This window comes from Callionymus lyra, chromosome 2 (genome assembly GCF_982586985.1).
Source record: "Callionymus lyra chromosome 2, fCalLyr1.hap1.1, whole genome shotgun sequence".
Classification (NCBI taxonomy): Eukaryota; Metazoa; Chordata; class Actinopteri; order Syngnathiformes; family Callionymidae; genus Callionymus; species Callionymus lyra.
In genome coordinates, this window is record NC_141819.1 from 14,699,093 (window position 1) to 14,726,292 (window position 27,200).

Consider the following 27,200-nt stretch of genomic DNA (forward strand, 5'->3'; position numbering starts at 1 on the left):
CAAGACCGGGTTAATGATTTTGGCCTCGTGTCCTGCTCATGTGCAAGTGTCTAATGAAAAATATAATTGAAGTATTTAACCTTTACTACCCATCTATCGACATCAATCCTTTTACTGACTTATTGGTTGCATTTTGTTTACTTTAAAATTGTCCAAATCTAATAATAGTGCGTATTTTATGTACAGTCTAGCCTAAATTACCTATAAATCATCTCGTGTTTTCATTAAATGAATTCCATTTTCATTTAGAAATGTAATTAGGATTAAGGCAGGGATTGCCTGGAAGTGTCTGGGAAGTAGTTGATCACTTACGGTTTACTACCTCCCTCTGCTGGAAGTCTCTTGCACTTTTTTTGTTGTTTATTTTTTACACAACGAAGAGCACATGTATAGAGGGAGTGTTGTCAGGTGACGTCAAACTTATAGACTGATTAATTTGTTTAAAAGAAAACAGTGCTTGTTGGACTAGAATTATTACCAAGACTATACTTATATTAACTTGTATTTGGTGGGGGGAAAAGGAGGACATGTACTCTACAAAAACTAAAAGGTAAGTAGTGTGTTAACCTTATTTTAAATAAACTTTATTTCAATTTATCTTCAGCTAGATTCACCTGACAAATCCTGAAAATGATCTTAAGATACATAGATATATGACACATCTGAATCTGCCAATGTGGTATGATGATTATTTTGTTAAGTTTCTTAAAACAAGAAAAATGTTTAAACACAATTAACTAAACACATGTCTTTCTCACCCTTAGAAGGTATGATTTTCTCTTTTACAAGCAATTCAGTTCATTTAATTGTTTTTTCATTTTTTGAAATACTTTTTTGATTTGTTGGGTGAATGTGACTTAAAATAAGTCTTTCCAGAGTTTTTTTTTAGAAACAGGCCTTTAATTCTTGCTTAGCTTGCAGTTTTTGCAGTGTATTCCTCAGTCATCATGAAAGGTATTCCTTTATGTAGCAGTAAAGTCTCTTTAATGTGAGCGCTATATATCACAAATAATGCCAAGTTCACATGCAAAATTAAAAAAAGACTGTCCCAAGTGTTCAGAAACTTTGCATCTCCATCTCTAACGGCCTCAGGATCACCTCCCTCCTGTAGGAGAAGTGAGTCAGTTTGATGGCGTGGTTCCACCGCCTTTGATTCAGAAGCTTGTGAAGTGACAAAGTGTGCTTGGCCAACACTAGCGTGAACATCATCTCCACCAGTGCTAGAGCTCCGTAGATCATCAGTTCCGACTTGCATTGGTCACGTTCGGTGCTGATCTGATCAAGGTGTAACTGATGTGAGTCCGTCTGCTCCAGTGGACACTCAAAAACCACCGGAGCAGGAGACCCATTATGTCGGGTCGTTCTCAGAGTCGTGGTGGGAGTGAATGTGGTCAGTGTGGACGTAGTCGTTGATGTGGTGGTGGTAGTAATAACGATTGGAGTGGTTGTTGGTGGGAGACTGGTTGTGGTTGGTAGTGTTGTGAAAGCAGGTGTGGTGGAGGAACTGGTTGTTGGTTCAGTTGTAGTTATAAAGGCGGGCGTGGTTGGAGGAGTGGTTGTTTGGGGTGGTGTTGTTTTTATGGTGGTATCTAAAAGAGTAGTGGGGAAGGTTGTGGGCACTAAAGTGGTAGTCGTTAGGGTTGTTGTTGTCGTGGGGAGGATTGTGGTTGTTGGAATAGTTGGAGAAGTAGTTGGCAAATAGGTAGTCGACGGAGTAGTTGGTAAAGCAGAAGTAACGGTTGTGGTCGGAGGAATTGGTGTTGTTGGTAAAGAGGTTGTGGGAGTGGTCGTAGATGACATTGTTGTGAGGATGGTAGAAGTCAGAGTAGTTGTTAGGGCTGTAGTCGTTATTTCCAAGGTGGTAGTTGGGATATAAGTGGTAGGGGCTGTGGTTGGTAGCAGTGTGGTGGTGGTTAGGAGTGTAGTTGGTTGGGCAGTTGTCGGTAAGGTTGTTGGTATCTTTACGGTGGTGGTGATGGCGGTTGAAGTCGTGGCTGGTCTTGTGGTGGTTGGCAAAGTGGTGGTTGCAACTTCGGTGGTCCATGGTTGTGTAGTTGTCGGCTGTATAGTTGTTGTCGGAGGTTTGGTAGTGGGGGGCGCCGTCGGGCAAATGAGGTCCTCCACAGGTACCAGCTTAATTTCCTGTCCCTTAAGACCAACAGGATGGTCACAAACTACTGGCTGAGTGAACACAATATGTGAGTTTGATACAATCCAGCTGTGGAAATCAACCAGATTACAATCGCAGTGCCATGGGTTGTGATCAAGATAAACCTTCCTGAGCTTCGGAAGTTTTTCAAAAATATCTCCAGGAAGTGTGCGCAGGTTGTTGTGGGCTAGCTTGAGCGTGGTTAGCGACGGCAGCTTTTCAAATGTTTCAGGACGGAGCTGCTCGATCTTATTGTTGAGCAAATTCAGCTCAGTCAACTTCTCAAGACCTTCGAAGTATTCAGCGGACAACGTAGCAAAGACATTTTTGGAGAGGTCCAACTTCTTGAGGTTCTTCAGAGGGCTGAATATCCCAGAAGGTAGAAGTCCTAGTTTGTTCTGGCTTAAGCTCAACTCCGTCACCTTGAGTGTACCTCCAAACAGTGTGGGCGGTAGACTCGTGAGGTTATTCCTCTGTAGAGTTAGAGTTTTAAGTTGAGAAAATCCCTGGAAAAGACCATCGGGGAACGACGTGAGAAGATTACCGTCCAGCAGCAGCTTCGCCAGTTTCTCCTTGTGAGGAAAAAGCGCTGAAGATAATTCGGCAATTCGGTTTTTCTGTAGGTTGATTTCCTTCAAGTTGGGCAAATTGTGAAAAAGCTTCTCGGGAATGGTTGTCAACTGATTTTCATAGAGTCGAAGCGTCTGCAGTTTAGTCAGTTTGGAGAACCAGTCGACGGACACGGCTGTGAGGTTGTTTTTAGCCAGATGAAGCATCACAAGGTTTTCCAGGTTGTCAAAAGTCCCATCTTCAATGCCAACGATCTGATTCCCATGTAAGTACAACTCTCTGATTTTTGGAAGACCATCAAACAATCCTTTCTCCAGACGTTGAAGCCTGTTGTACTGGAGGATCAGTTTCTCCAGGTTGCTGAGGTCCTTAAAGACCCCCAGTGGGATGGACGTTAGCGGCGTGTTCGAAATCTCAACGTGTTTGACGTTCACCATCTCGTCAAAAGCTCCAGGCTCGATGCGTGTTGTTGTTGTGGTGATAAACTCCAGCTTTTCCAGCTGTGGGTTGTCCACGAAGGAGCGACTAGGGATGGTTTCAATGCCGCTGCTCACAAAGAAAACCTCGGTGACGCCCGCCTTTAGAGTTTTGGGTATTTCCGTGACGGACAGACCGAAGACTTCCTGGTTCTCGGAAGGGCACTCGATCTCCTTTTCACATTTTTGTGTCCACGAGTGTCCAAACAGCAAGGAAAGAAGTAGCAAACAAAATGTGTCTTTTTCCATCTTGGATTCCTATTTGGAAAATGGAAAACTTCAAAGTATATCCATTTTTTTTTTTTTACAAAGTATCGTTAACAAAAAAATCTTACCGTCTTTTTTGAGGCTTCTGCTTAGAAAACATCAACCGATTTCTGAGCTTGTTGTGATACAACAGTATCGGTGTGGTGCAGGTTTTAAATAAAGCCAGAGGGCCGGGTGTGTCAGAGCCCTGCAGTACGAGATAAGACAGTTTCTACACTATATTATAAAACTAGAGTTGGTCCCTAAAAGATATTAGGCAAAACGTAGTTTTGAAGTTTTCTAATGCAAAAATCAACAAGAGAAAGTATGGTAACATGTTTTTCATAGGTTTTAATCAAAATAACTTGCCAGTAAATATGTAATATTGTAATAAAACAAAAACCTGCAGGGGATGGTTTAAGTAAGAATAAATATATGGTGGAGTTTATTATCACCAAGCTGTCTTCATAAACTGAGCCAAACTTGTAAAAGTTAACTTTTTGTTTATCATGTATCAACATTTCCTGCTATTCTTCAGTCCATCTCCCAGATCGGTTCTTTTGCGTCCACTGCTTTGTTGTCTATTTCCTTTTTCCGATCTCTGTAATTATAGCAGAAGTCGTGTTTCGAGACAAAACAATGCAAGGCCGAGCGAGGTTTTATGTGTTTGTTTTTGTTTTTTTTAACAAATGTTCACATGGGATTTTAATTATTTGGTTTACACTGAATAGATTTTTTTTTTGAGCCATAGAGTGTTTTTTGTGTTTTCTTTCGACAGCAGCCGTCACTGTGTCCCAAATATGTAAGTCCAAATGTTACTAAATTACTATGATGTTGTACAATTCATTTTAAATAATTTATGAAAATCATATGAATTTACCTTTTTACTAAAATTGAAGACATTAACGATGAATTTAAAGCACTAAATTAAGCACTAAAAACGCACTTTTTGTCTTCTCTAAAGGCACCAATTTGTTGGAATACTATTTAAGGATCTGGAATTTATGACTCAACCAAAAAAATTCCTCACAACTGACATCAAACCTCTTCACAAACCACCGCCGATGCTGGTGCATTTTTGCGCTGCTATTGTGGAGTCCATCTCCACCTCTTCCATCACCGTGTGGTACTCTGCTGCAACAGTTACAATCTGCTCCAATCCAGCAGGAGACTGAGATCAATACGGAACCAGAAGGTCATGGGTCAAGAATTATTTCTACCCATCTGCTGTCTGGATCACAAATATTATTTAATTATATTCATAATTTACATGCATTTATGGTGAAATATCTTATTTTAATTTAGTTTATTTAATTAATCCCTCTCATATTATTTCAATTTTTCTGTAATGTCACCACAAAAAGATCCTGTTTTGTGGCAATAAACGTTTCTGATTTTGATGATTTATTTTGCCTTTAATATAGTCAACATTATTTAGTTTTAAACATTCTTGAAAGATATGAGCAAATGTATTCCTCCGATTAGATAAAAGTTGAAATTATATGTGACTAACATTTGATTTGCACATTTCTGTCTACAGTTTGTTTGTTTCTAGTTGTTTTTTGTACTTTTTTTTCATGGTCCACAATTCTTAAAAAACATCCATTCCATTCTTATCTTATCTATGAATTAAATAATGTTTACTTTGTCAATTTCACAAGCACATTGCTTTGACTTCAGCATTATTTGTGTTACTTATGTTGCTATTTAGAGACTTCCTTGTTGATAATCTTGGGATGTTGATTAGATAATATCTCAAAATTATTTTATGTAAAGGAACAATTCAAATATATCCCACTGACTATGAAGTTCCTTCCACTTTTTAAAACTGTATAAGATAATAGGTAATAAGGTAATTGAGACCCTGTGGAGGAAATGTTGTTGCTAGTACATTATAGTTGATGATTGAACCATAGATCTAAACTCAACAGACTGGGGCCCACAAGGTGGTAATTCTTGTCAAGACTGGGCTTTTTTTTCCGAAAGTCTTTTAAAAAGATCATCATTTTAGTTTATTGTTTTTGGGGTTTTTTATGGTTTCGGTGTCAATTTAGGCCATTTTTGTAGAGTTTATTTAATAATAATCAAAGCCATAAATGATACCATTATATTTGAATATTTGTATTAGTGATGCTCTGATGAAGCTTCATGAAACAGTGTCATGTTGTTTAGAGGTCAGTAGGTGGCGCCATAAGTTTAAAAATGATGTGAAGTTTCATTAGAACAGTTGTTCAAAACATAGGAAAATAGTTCAGAGACCGCCAACTAGTGGACTCTGAAAATAATGACACTGTTTCATGAAGCTTCATCAGAACACCTTAATTTTTATTCCTTAAAAATCAGACATTGTACATTGATGGAGTCCCTTGCTCGGCCCCCACTTCAATTAGAGGTATGCAAAATGTCATCTCGTACTCAGCCACCCCAAAACTAAATCGACCCACCTAAAGAAAAAATACACTACTTTAGTTTTTATTTTAATTTTTTTTATTCATAAAAGTATTACAAAGAACTCACTGAAAAACAGGGAAGAACCATAAAAACAATGTATTTATATGTTTTATTCTGAATTTCAATTTTGATTTAAGTGTAGACTTGAAAATGTCACGGCTCCTGGTTACTCCTGGTAGTGGTACTTTAACTATTCTTGCACCTTTGGACTTTGATTTCAAATCCTGGCGACGCCTTCATTCAGAGCTTTTTCATTTTCCGGTGATATTATTTGTATATGTGTATTTGTATGTATTGGTTTATTAGCAGTTTTCTCAGTAGACAACATATTAAAACACAAGGCAATAACAGCTCCTAAAAATCTCGCAGAGAGATTCAACATATTATTATTGAATGTGATGATGTTGTTGAACAGAATCAATTGGCACAGAGTAACCGCTAAAAGGTCGACAGCAGATTTTAATTATAGAAAATCAAAAGCGGAGCATTAAAAAAAAAGACGTGAAAACTCAATTGAAGTTCCAGTGACTCCACAGACATTCATTCATTGGTGCATTGGATAGAAAGAGTTTTTGCGTCACATCTAGTGGTTATACTGCCATGGAAAAAAGGTTTCCCTCATGAAAGTAGAAGTTCCAGCTGTACTGCCGTCTCCGGTGAATCATTCATGCTTTACAAGTTCTTGCATCTCTGATGCGATCACAGCACAGAGTTCCTTCCTCGGCTGATGTTTCTGTTGTCTCTCCTGTTCCTTCTCCAGCACGCGCACGTGATGATCACCGTGCTGATGATCACGGCGCAAACTATGGCGGCGATGATGAGGATGATGGTGGTGTTCCTGGAGCTCGAAGACGGTCGTAGAAGACGTTGTTGTCGGGATGGTAGAAGTCAGAGTAGTTGTTAGGGCTGTAGTCGTTATTTGCAAGGTGGTAGTTGGGATATACAGTGCCTTGCGAAAGTATTCGGCCCCCTTGAACCTTTCAACATTTCGCCACATTTCAGGCTTCAAACATAAAGATATAATATTTTAATTTTTTGTCATGAATCAACAACAAGTGGGACACAATCGTGAAGTGGAACGAAATTTCTTGGATAATTTAAACTTTTTTAACAAATAAAAAACTGAAAAGTGGGGCGTGCAATATTATTCGGCCCCTTTACTTTCAGTGCAGCAAACTCACTCCAGAAGTTCAGTGAGGATCTTTGAATGATCAAATGTTGTCCTAAATGACTGATGATGATAAATAGAATAGACCTGTGTGTAATCAAGTCTCCGTATAAATGCACCTGCTCTTTGATAGTCTCAGGGTTCTGTTTAAAGCGCAGAGAGAACCATGAAGACAAAAGAACACACCAGGCAGGTCCGAGATACTGTTGTGGAGAAGTTTAAAGCCGGATTTGGATACAAAAAGATTTCCCAAGCTTTAAACATCTCAAGGAGCACTGTGCAAGCAATTCTATTGAAATGGAAGGAGTATCAGACCACTGCAAATCTACCAAGACCCGGCCGTCCCTCCAAACTTTCATCTCAAACAAGGAGAAGACTGATCAGAGATGCAGCCAAGAGGCCCATGATCACTCTGGATGAACTGCAGATAACTACAGCTGAGGTGGGAGAGTCTGTCCATAGGACAACAATCAGTCGTGCACTGCACAAATCTGGCCTTAATGGAAGAGTGGCAAGAAGAAAGCCATTTCTGAAAGATATCCATAAAAAGTCTCATTTAAAGTTTGCCACAAGCCACCTGGGAGACACACCAAACATGTGGAAGAAGGTGCTCTGGTCAGATGAAACCAAAATCGAACTTTTTGGCCACAATGCAAAACGATATGTTTGGCCTAAGAGCAACACAGCTCATCACCCTGAACACAGCATCCCCACTGTCAAACATGGTGGTGGCAGCATCATGGTTTGGGCCTGCTTTTCTTCAGCAGGGACAGGGAAGATGGCTAAAATTGATGGGAAGATGGATGGAGCCAAATACAGGACCATTCTGGAAGAAAACCTGTTGGAGTCTGCAAAAGACCTGAGACTGGGATGGAGATTTATCTTCCAACAGGACAATGATCCAAAACATAAAGCCAAATCTACAATGGAATGGTTCACAAATAGACGTATCCAGGTGTTAGAATGGCCAAGTCAAAGTCCAGACCTGAATCCAATCGAGAATCTGTGGAAAGAGCTGAAGACTGCTGTTCACAAACGCTCTCCATCCAACCTCACTGAGCTCCAGCTGTTTTGCAAGGAAGAATGGGCAAGAATTCCAGTCTCTCGATGTGCAAAACTGATAGAGACATACCCCAAGCGACTTGCAGCTGTAATTGCAGCAAAAGGTGGCGCTACAAAGTATTAGCGCAAGGGGGCCGAATAATATTGCACGCCCCACTTTTCAGTTTTTTATTTGTTAAAAAAGTTTAAATTATCCAATAAATTTCGTTCCACTTCACGATTGTGTCCCACTTGTTGTTGATTCATGACAAAAATTTAAAATGTAATATCTTTATGTTTTAAGCCTGAAATGTGGGGAAATGTTGAAAGGTTCAAGGGGGCCGAATACTTTCGCAAGGCACTGTAAGTGGTAGGGGCTGTGGTTGGTAGCAGTGTGGTGGTGGTTAGGAGTGTAGTTGGTTCGGCAGTTGTCGGTAAGGTTGTTGGTATCTTTACGGTGGTGGTGATGAAGTCGTGGCTGGTCTTGTGGTGGTCGGCAAAGTGGTGGTTGCAACTTTGGTGGTCCATGGTTGTGTAGTTGTCGGCTGTATAGTTGTTGTCGGAGGTTTGGTAGTAGGGGGCGCCGTCGGGCAAATGAGGTCCTCCACAGGTACCAGCTTAATTTCCTGTCCCTTAAGACCAACAGGATGGTCACAAACTACTGGCTGAGTGAACACAATATGTGAGTTTGATACAATCCAGCTGTGGAAATCAACCAGATTACAATCGCAGTGCCATGGGTTGTGATCAAGATAAACCTTCCTGAGCTTCGGAAGTTTTTCAAAAATATCTCCAGGAAGTGTGCGCAGGTTGTTGTGGGCTAGCTTGAGCGTGGTTAGCGACGGCAGCTTTTCAAATGTTTCAGGACGGAGTTGCTCGATCTTATTGTTGAGCAAATTCAGCTCAGTCAACTTCTCAAGACCTTCGAAGTATTCAGCGGACAACGTATCAAAGACATTTTTGGAGAGGTCCAACTTCTTGAGGTTCTTCAGAGGGCTGAATATCCCAGAAGGTAGAAGTCCTAGTTTGTTCTGGCTTAAGCTCAACTCCGTCACCTTGAGTGTATCTCCAAACAGTGTGGGCGGTAGACTCGTGAGGTTATTCCTCTGTAGAGTTAGAGTTTTAAGTTGAGAAAATCCCTGGAAAAGACCATCGGGGAACGACGTGAGAAGATTACCGCCCAGCAGCAGCTTCGCCAGTTTCTCCTTGTGAGGAAAAAGCGCTGAAGATAATTCGGCAATTCTGTTTCCCTGTAGGTTGATTTCCTTCAAGTTGGGCAAATTGTGAAAAAGCTTCTCGGGAATGGTTGTCAACTGATTTTCATAGAGTCGAAGCGTCTGCAGTTTAGTCAGTTTGGAGAACCAGTCGACGGACACGGCTGTGAGGTTGTTTTTAGCCAGATGAAGCATCACAAGGTTTTCCAGGTTGTCAAAAGTCCCATCTTCAATGCCAACGATCTGATTCCCATGTAAGTACAACTCTCTGATTTTTGGAAGACCATCAAACAATCCTTTCTCCAGACGTTGAAGCCTGTTGTACTGGAGGATCAGTTTCTCCAGGTTGCTGAGGTCCTTAAAGACCCCCAGTGGGATGGACGTTAGCGGCGTGTTCGAAATCTCAATGTGTTTGACGTTCACCATCTCGTCAAAAGCTCCAGGCTCGATGCGTGTTGTTGTTGTGGTGAAAAACTCCAGCTTTTCCAGCTGTGGGTTGTCCACGAAGGAGCGACTAGGGATGGTTTCAATGCCGCTGCTCACAAAGAAAACCTCTGTGACGCCCGCCTTTAGAGTTTTGGGTATTTCCGTGACGGACGGACCAAAGACTTCCTGGTTATCGTAACGGCAGTCGATGTGTCCAAACAGCAAGGAGAGAAGTAGCAAACAAAATGTGTCTTTTTCCATCTTGGATTCCTATTTGGAAAATGGAAAACTTCAAAGTATATCCATTTTTTTTTTTTACAAAGTATCGTTAACAAAAAAATCTTACCGTCTTTTTTGAGGCTTCTGCTTAGAAAACATCAACCGATTTCTGAGTTTGTTGTGATACAACAGTATCGCTGTGGTGCAGGTTTTAAATAAAGCCAGAGGGCCAGGTGTGTCAGAGCCCTGCAGTACGAGACTGCATGTATCAACATTTCCTGCTATTCTTCAGTCCATCTCCCAGATCGGTTCTTTTGCGTCCACTCGTTTGTTGTCTATTTCCTTTTTCCGATCTCTGTAATTATAGCAGAAGTCGTATTTCCAGACAAAACAATGCAAGGCCGAGCGAGGTTTTATGTGTTTGTTTTTTAACAAACGTTCACATGGGATTTTAATTATTTGGTTTACACTGAATAGATTTTTTTTTTAGCCATAGAGTGTTTTTTGTGTTTTCTTTCGACAGCAGCCGTCACTGTGTCCCAAATATGTAAGTCCAAATGTTACTAAATTACTACGATGTTGTACAATTCATTTTAAATAATTTATGAAAATCATATTAATTTTCCTTTTTACTAAAATTGAAGACATTAACGATGAATTTAAAGCACTAAATTAAACACTAAAAACACACTTTTTGTCTTCTCTAAAGGCACCAATTTGGTGGAATACTATTTAAGGATCTGGAATTTATGACTCAGCCAAAAAAATTCCTCACAACTGACAACAAACCTCTTCACAAACCACCGACGATGTGGGTGCTTTTTTGCGCTGCTATTGTGGAGTCCATCTCCACCTCTTCCATCACCGTGTGGTACTCTGCTGCAACAGTTACAATCTGCTCCAATCCAGCAGGAGACTGAGATCAATACGGAACCAGAAGGTCATGGGTCAAGAATTATTTCTACCCATCTGCTGTCTGGATCACAAATATTATTTAATTATATTCATAATTTACATGCATTTATGGTGAAATATCTTATTTTAATTTAGTTTATTTAATTAATCCCTCTCATATTATTTCAATTTTTCTGTAATGTCACCACAAAAAGATCCTGTTTTGTGGCAATAAACGTTTCTGATTTTGATGATTTATTTTGCCTTTAATATAGTCAACATTATTTAGTTTTAAACATTCTTGAAAGATATGAGCAAATGTATTCCTCCGATTAGATAAAAGTTTAAACTATATGTGACTAACATTTGATTTGCACATTTCTGTCTACAGTTTGTTTGTTTCTAGTTGTTTTTTGTACTTTTTTTCATGGTCCACAATTCTTAAAAAACATCCATTCCATTCTTATCTTATCTATGAATTAAATAATGTTTACTTTGTCAATTTCACAAGCACATTTCTTTGACTTCAGCATTATTTGTGTTACTTATGTTGCTATTTAAAGACTTCCCTGTTGATAATCTTGGGATGTTGATTAGATAATATCTCAAAATTATTTTATGTAAAGGAACAATTCAAATATATCCCACTGACTATGAAGTTCCTTCCACTTTTTAAAACTGTATAAGATAATAGGTAATAAGGTAATTGAGACCCTGTGGAGGAAATGTTGTTGCTAGTACATTATAGTTGATGATTGAACCATAGATCTAAACTCAACAGACTGGGGCCCACAAGGTGGTAATTCTTGTCAAGACTGGGATTTTTTTCAGAAAGTCTTTTACAAAAATCATATTTTTAATTTATTGTTTTTTGGGGTTTTTATGTTTTCGGTGTGAATTTAGGCCATTTTGTTTATTTAGTAATAATCAAAGCCATAAATGATACCATTATATTTTAATATTTGTATTAGTGATGCTCTGATGAAGCGTCATGAAACAGTGTCATGTTGTTTAGAGGTCAGTAGGTGGCGCCATCAGTTTAAAAATGATGTGAATTTTCAGCTGTTCAAAAATAAAGGAAAATAGTGCAGTGACGGCCAACTCGTGGACTCTGAAAATAATGACACTGTTTCATGAAGCTTCATCAGAACACCTTAATTTTTATTCCTTAAAAATCAGACATTGTACATTGATGGAGTCCCTTGCTCGGCCCCCACTTCAATTAGAGGTCTGCAAAATGTCATCTCGTACTCAGCCACCCGTAAACTAAATCAACCCACCTAAAGAAAAAATACACTTCTTTAATTTTTATTTTTATTTTTTATTCATAAAAGTATTACAAATAACTCACTGAAAAACATGGAAGAACCATAAAAACAATGTATTTATATGTTTTATTCTGAATTTCAATTTTGATTTAAGTGTAGACTTGAAAATGTCACGGCTCCTGGTTACTCCTGGTAGTGGTACTTTAATGATTCTTGCACCTTTGGACTTTGACTTCAAATCTGTGCGACGCCTTCATTCAGAGCTATTTTCATTTCATGGTTGGGCAGTTGTCGGTAAGGTTGTTGGTATCTTTACGGTGGTGGTGATGGCGGTTGAAGTCGTGGCTGGTCTTGTGGTGGTTGGCAAAGTGGTGGTTGCAACTTCGGTGGTCCATGGTTGTGTAGTTGTCGGCTGTATAGTTGTTGTCGGAGGTTTGGTAGTGGGGGGCGCCGTCGGGCAAATGAGGTCCTCCACAGGTACCATCTTAATTTCCTGTCCCTTAAGACCAACAGGATGGTCACAAACTACTGGCTGAGTGAACACAATATGTGAGTTTGATACAATCCAGCTGTGGAAATCAACCAGATTACAATCGCAGTGCCATGGGTTGTGATCAAGATAAACCTTCCTGAGCTTCGGAAGTTTTTCAAAAATATCTCCAGGAAGTGTGCGCAGGTTGTTGTGGGCTAGCTTGAGCGTGGTTAGCGACGGCAGCTTTTCAAATGTTTCAGGACGGAGCTGCTCGATCTTATTGTTGAGCAAATTCAGCTCAGTCAACTTCTCAAGACCTTCGAAGTATTCAGCGGACAACGTAGCAAAGACATTTTTGGAGAGGTCCAACTTCTTGAGGTTCTTCAGAGGGCTGAATATCCCAGAAGGTAGAAGTCCTAGTTTGTTCTGGCTTAAGCTCAACTCCGTCACCTTGAGTGTATCTCCAAACAGTGTGGGCGGTAGACTCGTGAGGTTATTCCTCTGTAGAGTTAGAGTTTTAAGTTGAGAAAATCCCTGGAAAAGACCATCGGGGAACGACGTGAGAAGATTACCGTCCAGCAGCAGCTTCGCCAGTTTCTCCTTGTGAGGAAAAAGCGCTGAAGATAATTCGGCAATTCTGTTTTTCTGTAGGTTGATTTCCTTCAAGTTGGGCAAATTGTGAAAAAGCTTCTCGGGAATGGTTGTCAACTGATTTTCATAGAGTCGAAGCGTCTGCAGTTTAGTCAGTTTGGAGAACCAGTCGACGGACACGGCTGTGAGGTTGTTTTTAGCCAGATGAAGCATCACAAGGTTTTCCAGGTTGTCAAAAGTCCCATCTTCAATGCCAACGATCTGATTCCCATGTAAGTACAACTCTCTGATTTTTGGAAGACCATCAAACAATCCTTTCTCCAGACGTTGAAGCCTGTTGTACTGGAGGATCAGTTTCTCCAGGTTGCTGAGGTCCTTAAAGACCCCCAGTGGGATGGACGTTAGCGGCGTGTTCGAAATCTCAATGTGTTTGACGTTCACCATCTCGTCAAAAGCTCCAGGCTCGATGCGTGTTGTTGTTGTGGTGATAAACTCCACCTTTTCCAGCTGTGGGTTGTCCACGAAGGAGCGACTAGGGATGGTTTCAATGCCGCTGCTCACAAAGAAAACCTCGGTGACGCCCGCCTTTAGAGTTTTGGGTATTTCCGTGACGGACAGACCGAAGACTTCCTGGTTCTCGGAAGGGCACTCGATCTCCTTTTCACATTTTTGTGTCCACGAGTGTCCAAACAGCAAGGAGAGAAGTAGCAAACAAAATGTGTCTTTTTCCATCTTGGATTCCTATTTGGAAAATGGAAAACTTCAAAGTATATCCATTTTTTTTTTTTACAAAGTATCGTTAACAAAAAAATCTTACCGTCTTTTTTGAGGCTTCTGCTTAGAAAACATCAACCGATTTCTGAGCTTGTTGTGATACAACAGTATCGGTGTGGTGCAGGTTTTAAATAAAGCCAGAGGGCCGGGTGTGTCAGAGCCCTGCAGTACGAGATAAGACAGTTTCTACACTATATTATAAAACTAGAGTTGGTCCCTAAAAGATATTGGGCAAAACGTAGTTTTGAAGTTTTCTAATGCAAAAATAAACAAGAGAAAGTATGGTAACATGTTTTTCATAGGTTTTAATCAAAATAACTTGCCAGTAAATACGTAATATTGTAATAAAACAAAAACCTGCAGTTGATGGTTTAAGTAAGAATAAATATATGGTGGAGTTTATTATCACCAAGCTGTCTTCATAAACTGAGCCAAACTTGTAAAAGTTGACTTTTTGTTTATCATGTATCAACATTTCCTGCTATTCTTCAGTCCATCTCCCAGATCGGTTCTTTTGCGTCCACTGCTTTGTTGTCTATTTCCTTTTTCCGATCTCTGTAATTATAGCAGAAGTCGTGTTTCGAGACAAAACAATGCAAGGCCGAGCGAGGTTTTATGTGTTTGTTTTTGTTTTTTTTAACAAATGTTCACATGGGATTTTAATTATTTGGTTTACACTGAATGGATTTTTTTTTGAGCCATAGAGTGTTTTTTGTGTTTTCTTTCGACAGCAGCCGTCACTGTGTCCCAAATATGTAAGTCCAAATGTTACTAAATTACTACGATGTTGTACAATTCATTTTAAATAATTTATGAAAATCATATGAATTTACCTTTTTACTAAAATTGAAGACATTAACGATGAATTTAAAGCACTAAATTAAACACTAAAAACACACTTTTTGTCTTCTCTAAAGGCACCAATTTGGTGGAATACTATTTAAGGATCTGGAATTTATGACTCAACCAAAAAAATTCCTCACAACTGACAACAAACCTCTTCACAAACCACCGACGATGCTGGTGCATTTTTGCGCTGCTATTGTGGAGTCCATCTCCACCTCTTCCATGACCGTGTGGTACTCTGCTGCAACAGTTACAATCTGCTCCAATCCAGCAGGAGACTGAGATCAATACGGAACCAGAAGGTCATGGGTCAAGAATTATTTCTACCCATCTGCTGTCTGGATCACAAATATTATTTAATTATATTCATAATTTACATGCATTTATGGTGAAATATCTTATTTTAATTTAGTTTATTTAATTAATCCCTCTCATATTATTTCAATTTTTCTGTAATGTCACCACAAAAAGATCCTGTTTTGTGGCAATAAACGTTTCTGATTTTGATGATTTATTTTGCCTTTAATATAGTCAACATTATTTAGTTTTAAACATTCTTGAAAGATATGAGCAAATGTATTCCTCCGATTAGATAAAAGTTGAAATTATATGTGACTAACATTTGATTTGCACATTTCTGTCTACAGTTTGTTTGTTTCTAGTTGTTTTTTGTAGTTTTTTCATGGTCCACAATTCTTAAAAAACATCCATTCCATTCTTATCTTATCTATGAATTAAATAATGTTTACTTTGTCAATTTCAAAAGCACATTTCTTTGACTTCAGCATTATTTGTGTTACTTATGTTGCTATTTAGAGACTTCCTTGTTGATAATCTTGGGATGTTGATTAGATAATATCTCAAAATTATTTTATGTAAAGGAACAATTCAAATATATCCCACTGACTATGAAGTTCCTTCCACTTTTTAAAACTGTATAAGATAATAGGTAATAAGGTAATTGAGACCCTGTGGAGGAAATGTTGTTGCTAGTACATTATAGTTGATGATTGAACCATAGATCTAAACTCAACAGACTGGGGCCCACAAGGTGGTAATTCTTGTCAAGACTGGGCTTTTCTTCTGAAAGTCTTTTAAAAAGATCATAATTTTAGTTTATTGTTTTTGGGGTTTTTTATGGTTTCGGTGTCAATTTAGGCCATTTTTGTAGAGTTTATTTAATAATAATCAAAGCCATAAATGATACCATTATATTTGAATATTTGTATTAGTGATGCTCTGATGAAGCTTCATGAAACAGTGTCATGTTGTTTAGAGGTCAGTAGGTGGCGCCATAAGTTTAAAAATGATGTGAAGTTTCATTAGAACAGTTGTTCAAAACATAGGAAAATAGTGCAGAGACCGCCAACTAGTGGCCTCTGAAAATAATGACACTGTTTCATGAAGCTTCATCAGAACTTCGCTAATTTGTATTCCTTAAAAATCAGACATTGTACATTGATGGAGTCCCTTGCTCGGCCCCCACTTCAATTAGAGGTCTGCAAAATGTCATCTCGTACTCAGCCACCCCTAAACTAAATCGACCCACCTAAAGAAAAAATACACTACTTTAGTTTTTATATTAATTTTTTTTATTCATAAAAGTATTACAAAGAACTCACTGAAAAACAGGGAAGAACCATAAAAACAATGTATTTATATGTTTTATTTTGAATTTCAATTTTGATTTAAGTGTAGACTTGAAAATCTCACGGCTCCTGGTTACTCCTGGTAGTGGTACTTTAACTATTCTTGCACCTTTGGACTTTGATTTCAAATCCTTGCGACGCCTTCATTCAGAGCTTTTTCATTTTCCGGTGATATTATTTCAGCTACAGTCTTGACATGTATTGGTTTATTAGCAGTTTTCTCAGTAGACAACATATTAAAACACAAGGCAATAACAGCTCCTAAAAATCTCGCAGAGAGATTCAACATATTATTATTGAATGTGATGATGTTGTTGAACAGAATCAAATGGCACAGAGTAACCGCTAAAAGGTCGACAGCAGATTTTAATTATAGAAAATCAAAAGCGGAGCATTAAAAAAAAAGACGTGAAAACTCAATTGAAGTTCCAGTGACTCCACAGACATTCATTCATTGGTGCATTGGATAGAAAGAGTTTTTGCGTCACATCTAGTGGTTATACTGCTGTGGAAAAAAGGTTTCCCTCATGAAAGTAGAAGTTCCAGCTGTACTGCCGTCTCCGGTGAATCATTCATGCTTTACAAGTTCTTGCATCTCTGATGCGATCACAGCACAGAGTTCCTTCCTCGGCTGATGTTTCTGTTGTCTCTCCTGTTCCTTCTCCAGCACGCGCACGTGATGATCACCGTGCTGATGATCACGGCGCAAACTACGGCGGCGATGATGAGGATGATGGTGGTGTTCCTGGAGCTCGAAGACGGTCGTAGAAGACGTTGTTGTCGGGATGGTAGAAGTCAGAGTAGTTGTTAGGGCTGTAGTCGTTATTTGCAAGGTGGTAGTTGGGATATAAGTGGTAGGGGCTGTGGTTGGTAGCAGTGTGGTGGTGGTTAGGAGTGTAGTTGGTTCGGCAGTTGTCGGTAAGGTTGTTGGTATCTTTACGGTGGTGGTGATGAAGTCGTGGCTGGTCTTGTGGTGGTCGGCAAAGTGGTGGTTGCAACTTTGGTGGTCCATGGTTGTGTAGTTGTCGGCTGTATAGTTGTTGTCGGAGGTTTGGTAGTAGGGGGCGCCGTCGGGCAAATGAGGTCCTCCACAGGTACCAGCTTAATTTCCTGTCCCTTAAGACCAACAGGATGGTCACAAACTACTGGCTGAGTGAACACAATATGTGAGTTTGATACAATCCAGCTGTGGAAATCAACCAGATTACAATCGCAGTGCCATGGGTTGTGATCAAGATAAACCTTCCTGAGCTTCGGAAGTTTTTCAAAAATATCTCCAGGAAGTGTGCGCAGGTTGTTGTGGGCTAGCTTGAGCGTGGTTAGCGACGGCAGCTTTTCAAATGTTTCAGGACGGAGTTGCTCGATCTTATTGTTGAGCAAATTCAGCTCAGTCAACTTCTCAAGACCTTCGAAGTATTCAGCGGACAACGTATCAAAGACATTTTTGGAGAGGTCCAACTTCTTGAGGTTCTTCAGAGGGCTGAATATCCCAGAAGGTAGAAGTCCTAGTTTGTTCTGGCTTAAGCTCAACTCCGTCACCTTGAGTGTATCTCCAAACAGTGTGGGCGGTAGACTCGTGAGGTTATTCCTCTGTAGAGTTAGAGTTTTAAGTTGAGAAAATCCCTGGAAAAGACCATCGGGGAACGACGTGAGAAGATTACCGCCCAGCAGCAGCTTCGCCAGTTTCTCCTTGTGAGGAAAAAGCGCTGAAGATAATTCGGCAATTCTGTTTCCCTGTAGGTTGATTTCCTTCAAGTTGGGCAAATTGTGAAAAAGCTTCTCGGGAATGGTTGTCAACTGATTTTCATAGAGTCGAAGCGTCTGCAGTTTAGTCAGTTTGGAGAACCAGTCGACGGACACGGCTGTGAGGTTGTTTTTAGCCAGATGAAGCATCACAAGGTTTTCCAGGTTGTCAAAAGTCCCATCTTCAATGCCAACGATCTGATTCCCATGTAAGTACAACTCTCTGATTTTTGGAAGACCATCAAACAATCCTTTCTCCAGACGTTGAAGCCTGTTGTACTGGAGGATCAGTTTCTCCAGGTTGCTGAGGTCCTTAAAGACCCCCAGTGGGATGGACGTTAGCGGCGTGTTCGAAATCTCAATGTGTTTGACGTTCACCATCTCGTCAAAAGCTCCAGGCTCGATGCGTGTTGTTGTTGTGGTGAAAAACTCCAGCTTTTCCAGCTGTGGGTTGTCCACGAAGGAGCGACTAGGGATGGTTTCAATGCCGCTGCTCACAAAGAAAACCTCGGTGACGCCCGCCTTTAGAGTTTTGGGTATTTCCGTGACGGACGGACCAAAGACTTCCTGGTTATCGTAACGGCAGTCGATGTGTCCAAACAGCAAGGAGAGAAGTAGCAAACAAAATGTGTCTTTTTCCATCTTGGATTCCTATTTGGAAAATGGAAAACTTCAAAGTATATCCATTTTTTTTTTTTACAAAGTATCGTTAACAAAAAAATCTTACCGTCTTTTTTGAGGCTTCTGCTTAGAAAACATCAACCGATTTCTGAGTTTGTTGTGATACAACAGTATCGCTGTGGTGCAGGTTTTAAATAAAGCCAGAGGGCCGGGTGTGTCAGAGCCCTGCAGTACGAGACTGCATGTATCAACATTTCCTGCTATTCTTCAGTCCATCTCCCAGATCGGTTCTTTTGCATCCACTCGTTTGTTGTCTATTTCCTTTTTCCGATCTCTGTAATTATAGCAGAAGTCGTATTTCCAGACAAAACAATGCAAGGCCGAGCGAGGTTTTATGTGTTTGTTTTTTAACAAACGTTCACATGGGATTTTAATTATTTGGTTTACACTGAATAGATTTTTTTTTTAGCCATAGAGTGTTTTTTGTGTTTTCTTTCGACAGCAGCCGTCACTGTGTCCCAAATATGTAAGTCCAAATGTTACTAAATTACTACGATGTTGTACAATTCATTTTAAATAATTTATGAAAATCATATTAATTTTCCTTTTTACTAAAATTGAAGACATTAACGATGAATTTAAAGCACTAAATTAAACACTAAAAACACACTTTTTGTCTTCTCTAAAGGCACCAATTTGGTGGAATACTATTTAAGGATCTGGAATTCATGACTCAGCCAAAAAAATTCCTCACAACTGACAACAAACCTCTTCACAAACCACCGACGATGTGGGTGCTTTTTTGCGCTGCTATTGTGGAGTCCATCTCCACCTCTTCCATCACCGTGTGGTACTCTGCTGCAACAGTTTCAATCTGCTCCAATCCAGCAGGAGACTGAGATCAATACGGAACCAGAAGGTCATGGGTCAAGAATTATTTCTACCCATCTGCTGTCTGGATCACAAATATTATTTAATTATATTCATAATTTACATGCATTTATGGTGAAATATCTTATTTTAATTTACTTTATTTAATTAATCCCTCTCATATTATTTCAATTTTTCTGTAATGTCACCACAAAAAGATCCTGTTTTGTGGCAATAAACGTTTCTGATTTTGATGATTTATTTTGCCTTTAATATAGTCAGCATTATTTAGTTTTAAACATTCTTGAAAGATATGAGCAAATGTATTCCTCCGATTAGATAAAAGTTTAAACTATATGTGACTAACATTTGATTTGCACATTTCTGTCTACAGTTTGTTTGTTTCTAGTTGTTTTTTGTACTTTTTTTCATGGTCCACAATTCTTAAAAAACATCCATTCCATTCTTATCTTATCTATGAATTAAATAATGTTTACTTTGTCAATTTCACAAGCACATTTCTTTGACTTCAGCATTATTTGTGTTACTTATGTTGCTATTTAGAAACTTCCTTGTTGATAATCTTGGGATGTTGATTAGATAATATCTCAAAATTATATTATGTAAAGGAACAATTCAAATATATCCCACTGACTATGAAGTTCCTTCCACTTTTTAAAACTGTATAAGATAATAGGTAATAAGGTAATTGAGACCCTGTGGAGGAAATGTTGTTGCTAGTACATTATAGTTGATGATTGAACCATAGATCTAAACTCAACAGACTGGGGCCCACAAGGTGGTAATTCTTGTCAAGACTGGGATTTTTTTCAGAAAGTCTTTTACAAAAATCATATTTTTAATTTATTGTTTTTTGGGGTTTTTATGTTTTCGGTGTGAATTTAGGCCATTTTGTTTATTTAGTAATAATCAAAGCCATAAATGATACCATTATATTTGAATATTTGTATTAGTGATGCTCTGATGAAGCTTCATGTTGAAACAGTGTCATGTTGTTTAGAGGTCAGTAGGTGGCGCCATAAGTTTAAAAATGATGTGAATTTTCAGCTGTTCAAAAATAAAGGAAAATAGTGCAGTGACGGCCAACTCGTGGACTCTGAAAATAATGACACTGTTTCATGAAGCTTCATCAGAACATCCCTAATTTTTATTCCTTAAAAAGCAGACATTGTACATTGATGGAGTCCCTTGCTCGGCCCCCACTTCAATTAGAGGTCTGCAAAATGTCATCTCGTACTCAGCCACCCGTAAACTAAATCGACCCACCTAAAGAAAAAATACACTTCTTTAATTTTAATTTTAATTTTTTATTCATAAAAGTATTACAAATAACTCACTGAATAGAATAGAATAGAATAGAATAGAAAAGCTTTATTCATCCCCAGAGGGGAAACACACTTTCACAACAGCGCAGTTTAAAAAATAAAGTGCAAGGAAAAAGAAATAATAAAAGAGATAATACAAAATAAAATAAAAACGATCTTAAGAATATACAATTATTTACAAAAATTAGAAATTTAACACTATTAACAAAATAAAATAGAATAAAATAAAATAAAATAGAAATAAAAACGGGAAAAAATAAAAATAAAAAGCACACGAGAAGAAAAACACACTACGGATTAGCATCAGGATATTTAAAGTAGAGAGTTAAATATCCTGACACCAGTTGGGATGAAGGACCTTCTATAACGCTCCGTCCTACACTGGGGGTGCCTGAGCCTGCCACTGAAGGAGCTGGCCAGCTCCTCCACGGTCAGGTGTGTCCTCCTCTCTCCCACCTCCTCCACCGAGTCCAGCGAGCGGCCCAGGACAGAGCCGGCCCTCGTGACCAGCCTGTTGAGTCTCTTCCTGTCCCGGTCAGTGCTGCCTGCTCCCCAGCAGACCACAGCGTAGTGGATAGCAGAGGCTACCACTGAGTCATAAAAGGTCATTAAAAGTGGTCTGCACACTCCGAAGGACCTCAGTCTCCCCAGGAGGTGGCGGCGACTTCGGCCCTTCTTGTACACGGCGTTGATGTGTGTGGACCAGTTCAGTTTATTGTTGAGGTGAACACCCAGGTATTTGAAGCTGTCCACCAGCTCAATGTCCGAGCCCTGGATGCTCACCGGTTGATGTGGTGGGGACTTTTTCCTGAAGTCAATCACCATCTCCCTTGTCTTACCGGTGTTTAAGCAAAGGTAGTTGCTCTCACACCAGTCAACAAAGTCCTTGATGACTGACCTGTACTCCAGCTCGCCCCCCCCCTGACACGCAGCCGACAATGGCCGAGTCGTCGGAAAACTTCTGGAGGTGACAGCTGCTGGAGTCATAGGTAAAGTCCGCCGTGTAGAGGGAAAAAAGGAAAGGTGACAGCACTGTCCCTTGAGGCACCCCGGTGCTGCAGATGGTCACCTCTGACCTGCAGTCCTGCAGCCTCACATACTGCGGCCTGTTGGTGAGGTAGTCCATCGTCCATGCTGCCAGCTGTGTCCCAACTCCTGCGTCCTCCATCTTCTTCCTTAGCAGCGCCGGCTGGATGGTGTTGAAAGCACTTGAGAAGTCAAAAAACATGACTCTCACAGTGCTACCGGCGGCTTCCAGATGAGTCAGTGCCCGGTGCTGCAGGTAGATGACGGCGTCGTCCACCCCCATCTTTGGCCTGTAGGCAAACTGCAGCGGATCCAACGCAGAGCTCACCGTCGTGCGTAGCTCGCGGAGTACCAGCCTCTCCAAGGTCTTCATCAGGTGGGAGGTCAGGGCGACTGGTCTGAAGTGGCTCGGCTCCTTCGCGTGTACCGCCTTGGGAACCGGAACCACACAGGAGGTCTTCCACTGGACCGGGACCTTCTCCAGTTTGAGGCTCAGGTTGAAGATGTGTGTGACCAACTCACAAAGTTGATCAGCACAGTCCCTGAGCAGTCTGGGGCTGAGTCCATCTGGTCCAGCAGCTTTCCTGATCTTCAGTCGCCTTAATTCTCTCCTCACCTGTTCAGATGTAACAGAGAGAGGTGGCTGTGGGGGGTTGGGCAGCTGAGGCAGTAGGGCGTGTTGGGGGGGAGAAAGGTGGCTTGGAGGTGAGAACGGTTGGGGGGAGGGGGCTGAAGCAGGGGAAAAACAGCTTTGTGAAGAGTGGGGGGCAGAGATGGAGGGGGGCCCTGATCAAACCGGTTGAAATACTGGTTAAGTTCAGTGGCCCATCTTTGGTCTCCCCCTGCTGTGGCTCTGGCCCACTCTGGCCATGACCTGAGATGTTCTTCAGGCCTTTCCACACATCCCTTGTGTTTCCCTGCGCCAGTTGCTCCTCCAGTTTCCTCTTGTATTCCTCCTTGGCCATCCTGATCGCCTTCTTGAGCTCTCGCTGGACCTCTTTAAGCTCCTCTCTGCTCCCTGAAGCAAACACCCTCTTCTTCTTGTTCAGCAGAACTTGAAGTTGAGGGGTCACCCATGGCTTGGTGTTGGCAAAGCACCGCACCTTGCGGGTCGGTGTGACGTTGCCCTCACAGAACTTTATGTAATCTGTGGAATGGTCATTGAAGGTGTCGATGTCATCACCATGAGAGAACACGCTCCAGTCTGTAGACTCAAAGCAGTCTCTCAGCCTCTCCTTGGCTTCATCATTCCACATCTTAACAGTTATTTTCTGTGCAGGCTGTCTCCTCACCATGGGAGTGTATTCAGGTCGCAGACGTATCAGGTTGTGATCAGAGCGGCCGAGGGGGGGCAGGGGGATGGAGGTGTAGGCACCTTTTACATTTGCATATAAAAGGTCCAGAGTCTTGTCCTCCCGGGTGTGGCACTTCACGTATTGTGTGAAGGTGGGAAGAATGGAGGAAAGTGAGGCATGGTTGAAATCTCCGTTAATGAGCAGGAGAGAGTTCGGGTGTTTGAGCTGCAGGTCAGACACTGAGGCGCTCAGCCTCTCGCTCGCTGCGGCTGCGTCCGCAGAGGGAGGAATGTAAACAGTGAACACAATCACATGTGAGAACTCCCTCGGGATGTAATACGGGAAAAACATGGAAGAACCATAAAAACAATGTATTTATATGTTTTATTCTGAATTTCAATTTTGATTTAAGTGTAGACTTGAAAATGTCACGGCTCCTGGTTACTCCTGGTAGTGGTACTTTAATGATTCTTGCACCTTTGGACTTTGAATTCAAATCTGTGCGACGCCTTCATTCAGAGCTATTTTCATTTCATGGTTGGGCAGTTGTCGGTAAGGTTGTTGATATCTTTACGGTGGTGGTGATGGCGGTTGAAGTCGTGGCTGGTCTTGTGGTGGTCGGCAATGTGGTGGTTGCAACTTTGGTGGTCCATGGTTGTGTAGTTGTCGGCTGTATAGTTGTTGTCGGAGGTTTGGTAGTAGGGGGCGCCGTCGGGCAAATGAGGTCCTCCACAGGTACCAGCTTAATTTCCTGTCCCTTAAGACCAACAGGATGGTCACAAACTACTGGCTGAGTGAACACAATATATGAGTTTGATACAATCCAGCTGTGGAAATCAACCAGATTACAATCGCAGTGCCATGGGTTGTGATCAAGATAAACCTTCCTGAGCTTTGGAAGTTTTTCAAAAATATCTCCAGGAAGTGTGCGCAGGTTGTTGTGGGCTAGCTTGAGCGTGGTTAGCGACGGCAGCTTTTCAAATGTTTCAGGACGGAGGTGCTCGATCTTATTGTTGAGCAAATTCAGCTCAGTCAACTTCTCAAGACCTTCGAAGTATTCAGCGGACAACGTAGCAAAGACATTTTTGGAGAGGTCCAACTTCTTGAGGTTCTTCAGAGGGCTGAATATCCCAGAAGGTAGAAGTACTAGTTTGTTCTGGTTTAAGCTCAACTCCATCACCTTGAGTGTACCTCCAAACAGTGTGGGCGGTAGACTCGTGAGGTTATTCCTCTGTAGAGTTAGAGTTTTAAGTTGAGAAAATCCCTGGAAATGACCATCGGGGAACGACGTGAGAAGATTACCGTCCAGCAGCAGCTTCGCCAGTTTCTCCTTGTGAGGAAAAAGCGCTGAAGATAATTCGGCAATTCTGTTTTTCTGTAGGTTGATTTCCTTCAAGTTGGGCAAATTGTGAAAAAGCTTCTCGGGAATGGTTGTCAACTGATTTTCATAGAGTCGAAGCGTCTGCAGTTTAGTCAGTTTGGAGAACCAGTCGACGGACACGGCTGTGAGGTTGTTTTTAGCCAGATGAAGCATCACAAGGTTTTCTAGGTTGTCAAAAGTCCCATCTTCAATGCCAACGATCTGATTCCCATGTAAGTACAACTCTCTGATTTTTGGAAGACCATCAAACAATCCTTTCTCCAGACGTTGAAGCCTGTTGTACTGGAGGATCAGTTTCTCCAGGTTGCTGAGGTCCTTAAAGACCCCCAGTGGGATGGACGTTAGCGGCGTGTTCGAAATCTCAATGTGTTTGACGTTCACCATCTCGTCAAAAGCTCCAGGCTCGATGCGTGTTGTTGTTGTGGTGATAAACTCCACCTTTTCCAGCTGTGGGTTGTCCACGAAGGAGCGACTAGGGATGGTTTCAATGCCGCTGCTCACAAAGAAAACCTCGGTGACGCCCGCCTTTAGAGTTTTGGGTATTTCCGTGACGGACAGACCGAAGACTTCCTGGTTCTCGGAAGGGCACTCGATCTCCTTTTCACATTTTTGTGTCCACGAGTGTCCAAACAGCAAGGAGAGAAGTAGCAAACAAAATGTGTCTTTTTCCATCTTGGATTCCTTTTTGGAAAATGGAAAACTTCAAAGTATATCCATTTTTTTTTTTTACAAAGTATCGTTAACAAAAAATTCTTACCGTCTTTTTTGAGGCTTCTGCTTAGAAAACATCAACCGATTTCTGAGCTTGTTGTGATACAACAGTATTGGTGTGGTGCAGGTTTTAAATAAAGCCAGAGGGCCGGGTGTGTCAGAGCCCTGCAGTACGAGATAAGACAGTTTCTACAGTATATATTATAAAACTAGAGTTGGTCCCTAAAAGTTATTGGGCAAAATTTAGTTTTCTAATGCAAAAATCAACAAGACAAAGTATGGTAGCATGTTTTTCAAAGGTTTTAATCAAAATAACTTGCCAGTAAATACATAATATTGTAATAAAACAAAAAAACAAAAAACAAATGCAGTTGATGGTTTAAGAAAGAAGAAATATATGGTGGAGTTTATTATCACCAAGCTGTCTTCATAAACTGAGCCAAACTTGTAAAAGTTAAATTTTTGTTTATTATGTATCAACATTTCCTGCTATTCTTCAGTCCATCTCCCAGATCGGTTCTTTTGCGTCCACTCCTTTATTGTCTATTTCCTTTTTCCGATCTCTGTAATTATAGCAGAAGTCGTATTTCCAGACAAAACAATGCAAGGCCGAGCGAGGTTTTATGTGTTTGTTTTTTTGTTTTGTTTTTTAACAAACGTTCACATGGGATTTTATTTATTTGGTTTACACTGAATAGATTTTTTTTTGAGCCATAGAGTGTTTTTTGTGTTTTCTTTCGACAGCAGCCGTCACTGTGTCCCAAATATGTAAGTCCAAATGTTACTAAATTACTAGGATGTTGTACAATTCATTTTAAATAATTTATGAAAATCATCGGGTGCAGTTTTGCGCTGCTATTCTGGAGTCCATCACCACCTCCTCCATCACCGCGTTGGTCAAGAATGATTTCTACCCATCTGCTGACTGGATCATAAAATATTATTTAATTATATTCAATGTACTTTATTTTATAAGTATTAAATATTCATAATTAAAATGCAAATTATGGTAAAATATCTTGTTTTATTTAAATTTTTTGTATTTAATGAATCCCTCTCATATTATTTCAATTATTTATTCTTTAATGTCACCACAAAAAGATCCTGTTTTGTTTGTTTCTAGTTGTTTTTTGTACTTTTTTTTTCGTGGTCCACAATTCTTAAAAAACATCCATTCCATTCTTACCTTATCTATGAATTAAATAATGTTTATTTTGTCAATTTTACAAGCACATTTCTTTGACTTCAGCATTATTTGTGTTACTTATGTTGCTATTTAGACGACTTCATTGTAGATATCTTGAGATGTTGATCAGAAAATATCTCAAAATGATATTATGTAAAGGAACAATTCAAATATATCCCACTGACTATGACGTTCCTTCCACTTTTTAAAACTGTATAAGATAATAATTGAGACCCTGTGGAGAAAATGTTGTTGCTAGTACATTATAGTTGATGATTGAACCATAGATCTAAACTCAACAGACTGGGGCCCACAAGGTGGTAATTCTTGTCAAGACTGGGCTTTTTTTCCGAAAGTCTTTTAAAAAGATCATAATTTTAGTTTATTGTTTTTGGGTTTTTTATGGTTTCGGTGTCAATTTAGGCCATTTTTGTAGAGTTTATTTAATAATAATCAAAGCCATAAATGATACCATTATATTTGAATATTTGTATTAGTGATGCTCTGATGAAGCTTCATGAAACAGTGTCATGTTGTTTAGAGGTCAGTAGGTGGCGCCATCAGTTT

General features: G+C 40.2%; 2 protein-coding genes and 2 pseudogenes across 4 annotated transcripts; all 4 read right to left on the reverse strand.

Annotated features, from left to right (window-relative positions):
- Nucleotides 1-795: 795 nt before the first annotated feature.
- Nucleotides 796-10,137, reverse strand: LOC148085418 (uncharacterized; annotated as a pseudogene). The gene is made up of 5 exons (XR_015709427.1): nucleotides 10,088-10,137; nucleotides 8,393-10,011; nucleotides 4,498-4,612; nucleotides 3,531-3,547; nucleotides 796-3,453 (listed from the first exon to the last, which is right to left on the reverse strand). The product of XR_015709427.1 is annotated as an uncharacterized LOC148085418 (transcript).
- A 2,048-nt stretch (nucleotides 10,138-12,185) lies between these two features.
- Nucleotides 12,186-14,078, reverse strand: LOC148085419 (uncharacterized). The gene is made up of 2 exons (XM_087783630.1): nucleotides 14,003-14,078; nucleotides 12,186-13,926 (listed from the first exon to the last, which is right to left on the reverse strand). The coding sequence occupies exon 2, from the start codon at nucleotides 13,915-13,917 to the stop codon at nucleotides 12,397-12,399; it is 1,521 nt and encodes a 506-aa protein (XP_087639756.1). The 5' UTR covers nucleotides 13,918-13,926; nucleotides 14,003-14,078; the 3' UTR covers nucleotides 12,186-12,396.
- A 2,722-nt stretch (nucleotides 14,079-16,800) lies between these two features.
- On the reverse strand, nucleotides 16,801-19,024 carry LOC148085420 (uncharacterized; annotated as a pseudogene). Its single transcript, XR_015710503.1, has 2 exons — nucleotides 18,925-19,024; nucleotides 16,801-18,848 (listed from the first exon to the last, which is right to left on the reverse strand). The product of XR_015710503.1 is annotated as an uncharacterized LOC148085420 (transcript).
- A 4,750-nt stretch (nucleotides 19,025-23,774) lies between these two features.
- LOC148085421 (uncharacterized) lies at nucleotides 23,775-25,569 on the reverse strand. The gene is made up of 2 exons (XM_087783633.1): nucleotides 25,494-25,569; nucleotides 23,775-25,417 (listed from the first exon to the last, which is right to left on the reverse strand). Exon 2 carries the CDS (start codon nucleotides 25,406-25,408, stop codon nucleotides 23,888-23,890), a length of 1,521 nt encoding a protein of 506 aa, XP_087639759.1. The 5' UTR covers nucleotides 25,409-25,417; nucleotides 25,494-25,569; the 3' UTR covers nucleotides 23,775-23,887.
- Nucleotides 25,570-27,200: the final 1,631 nt, after the last annotated feature.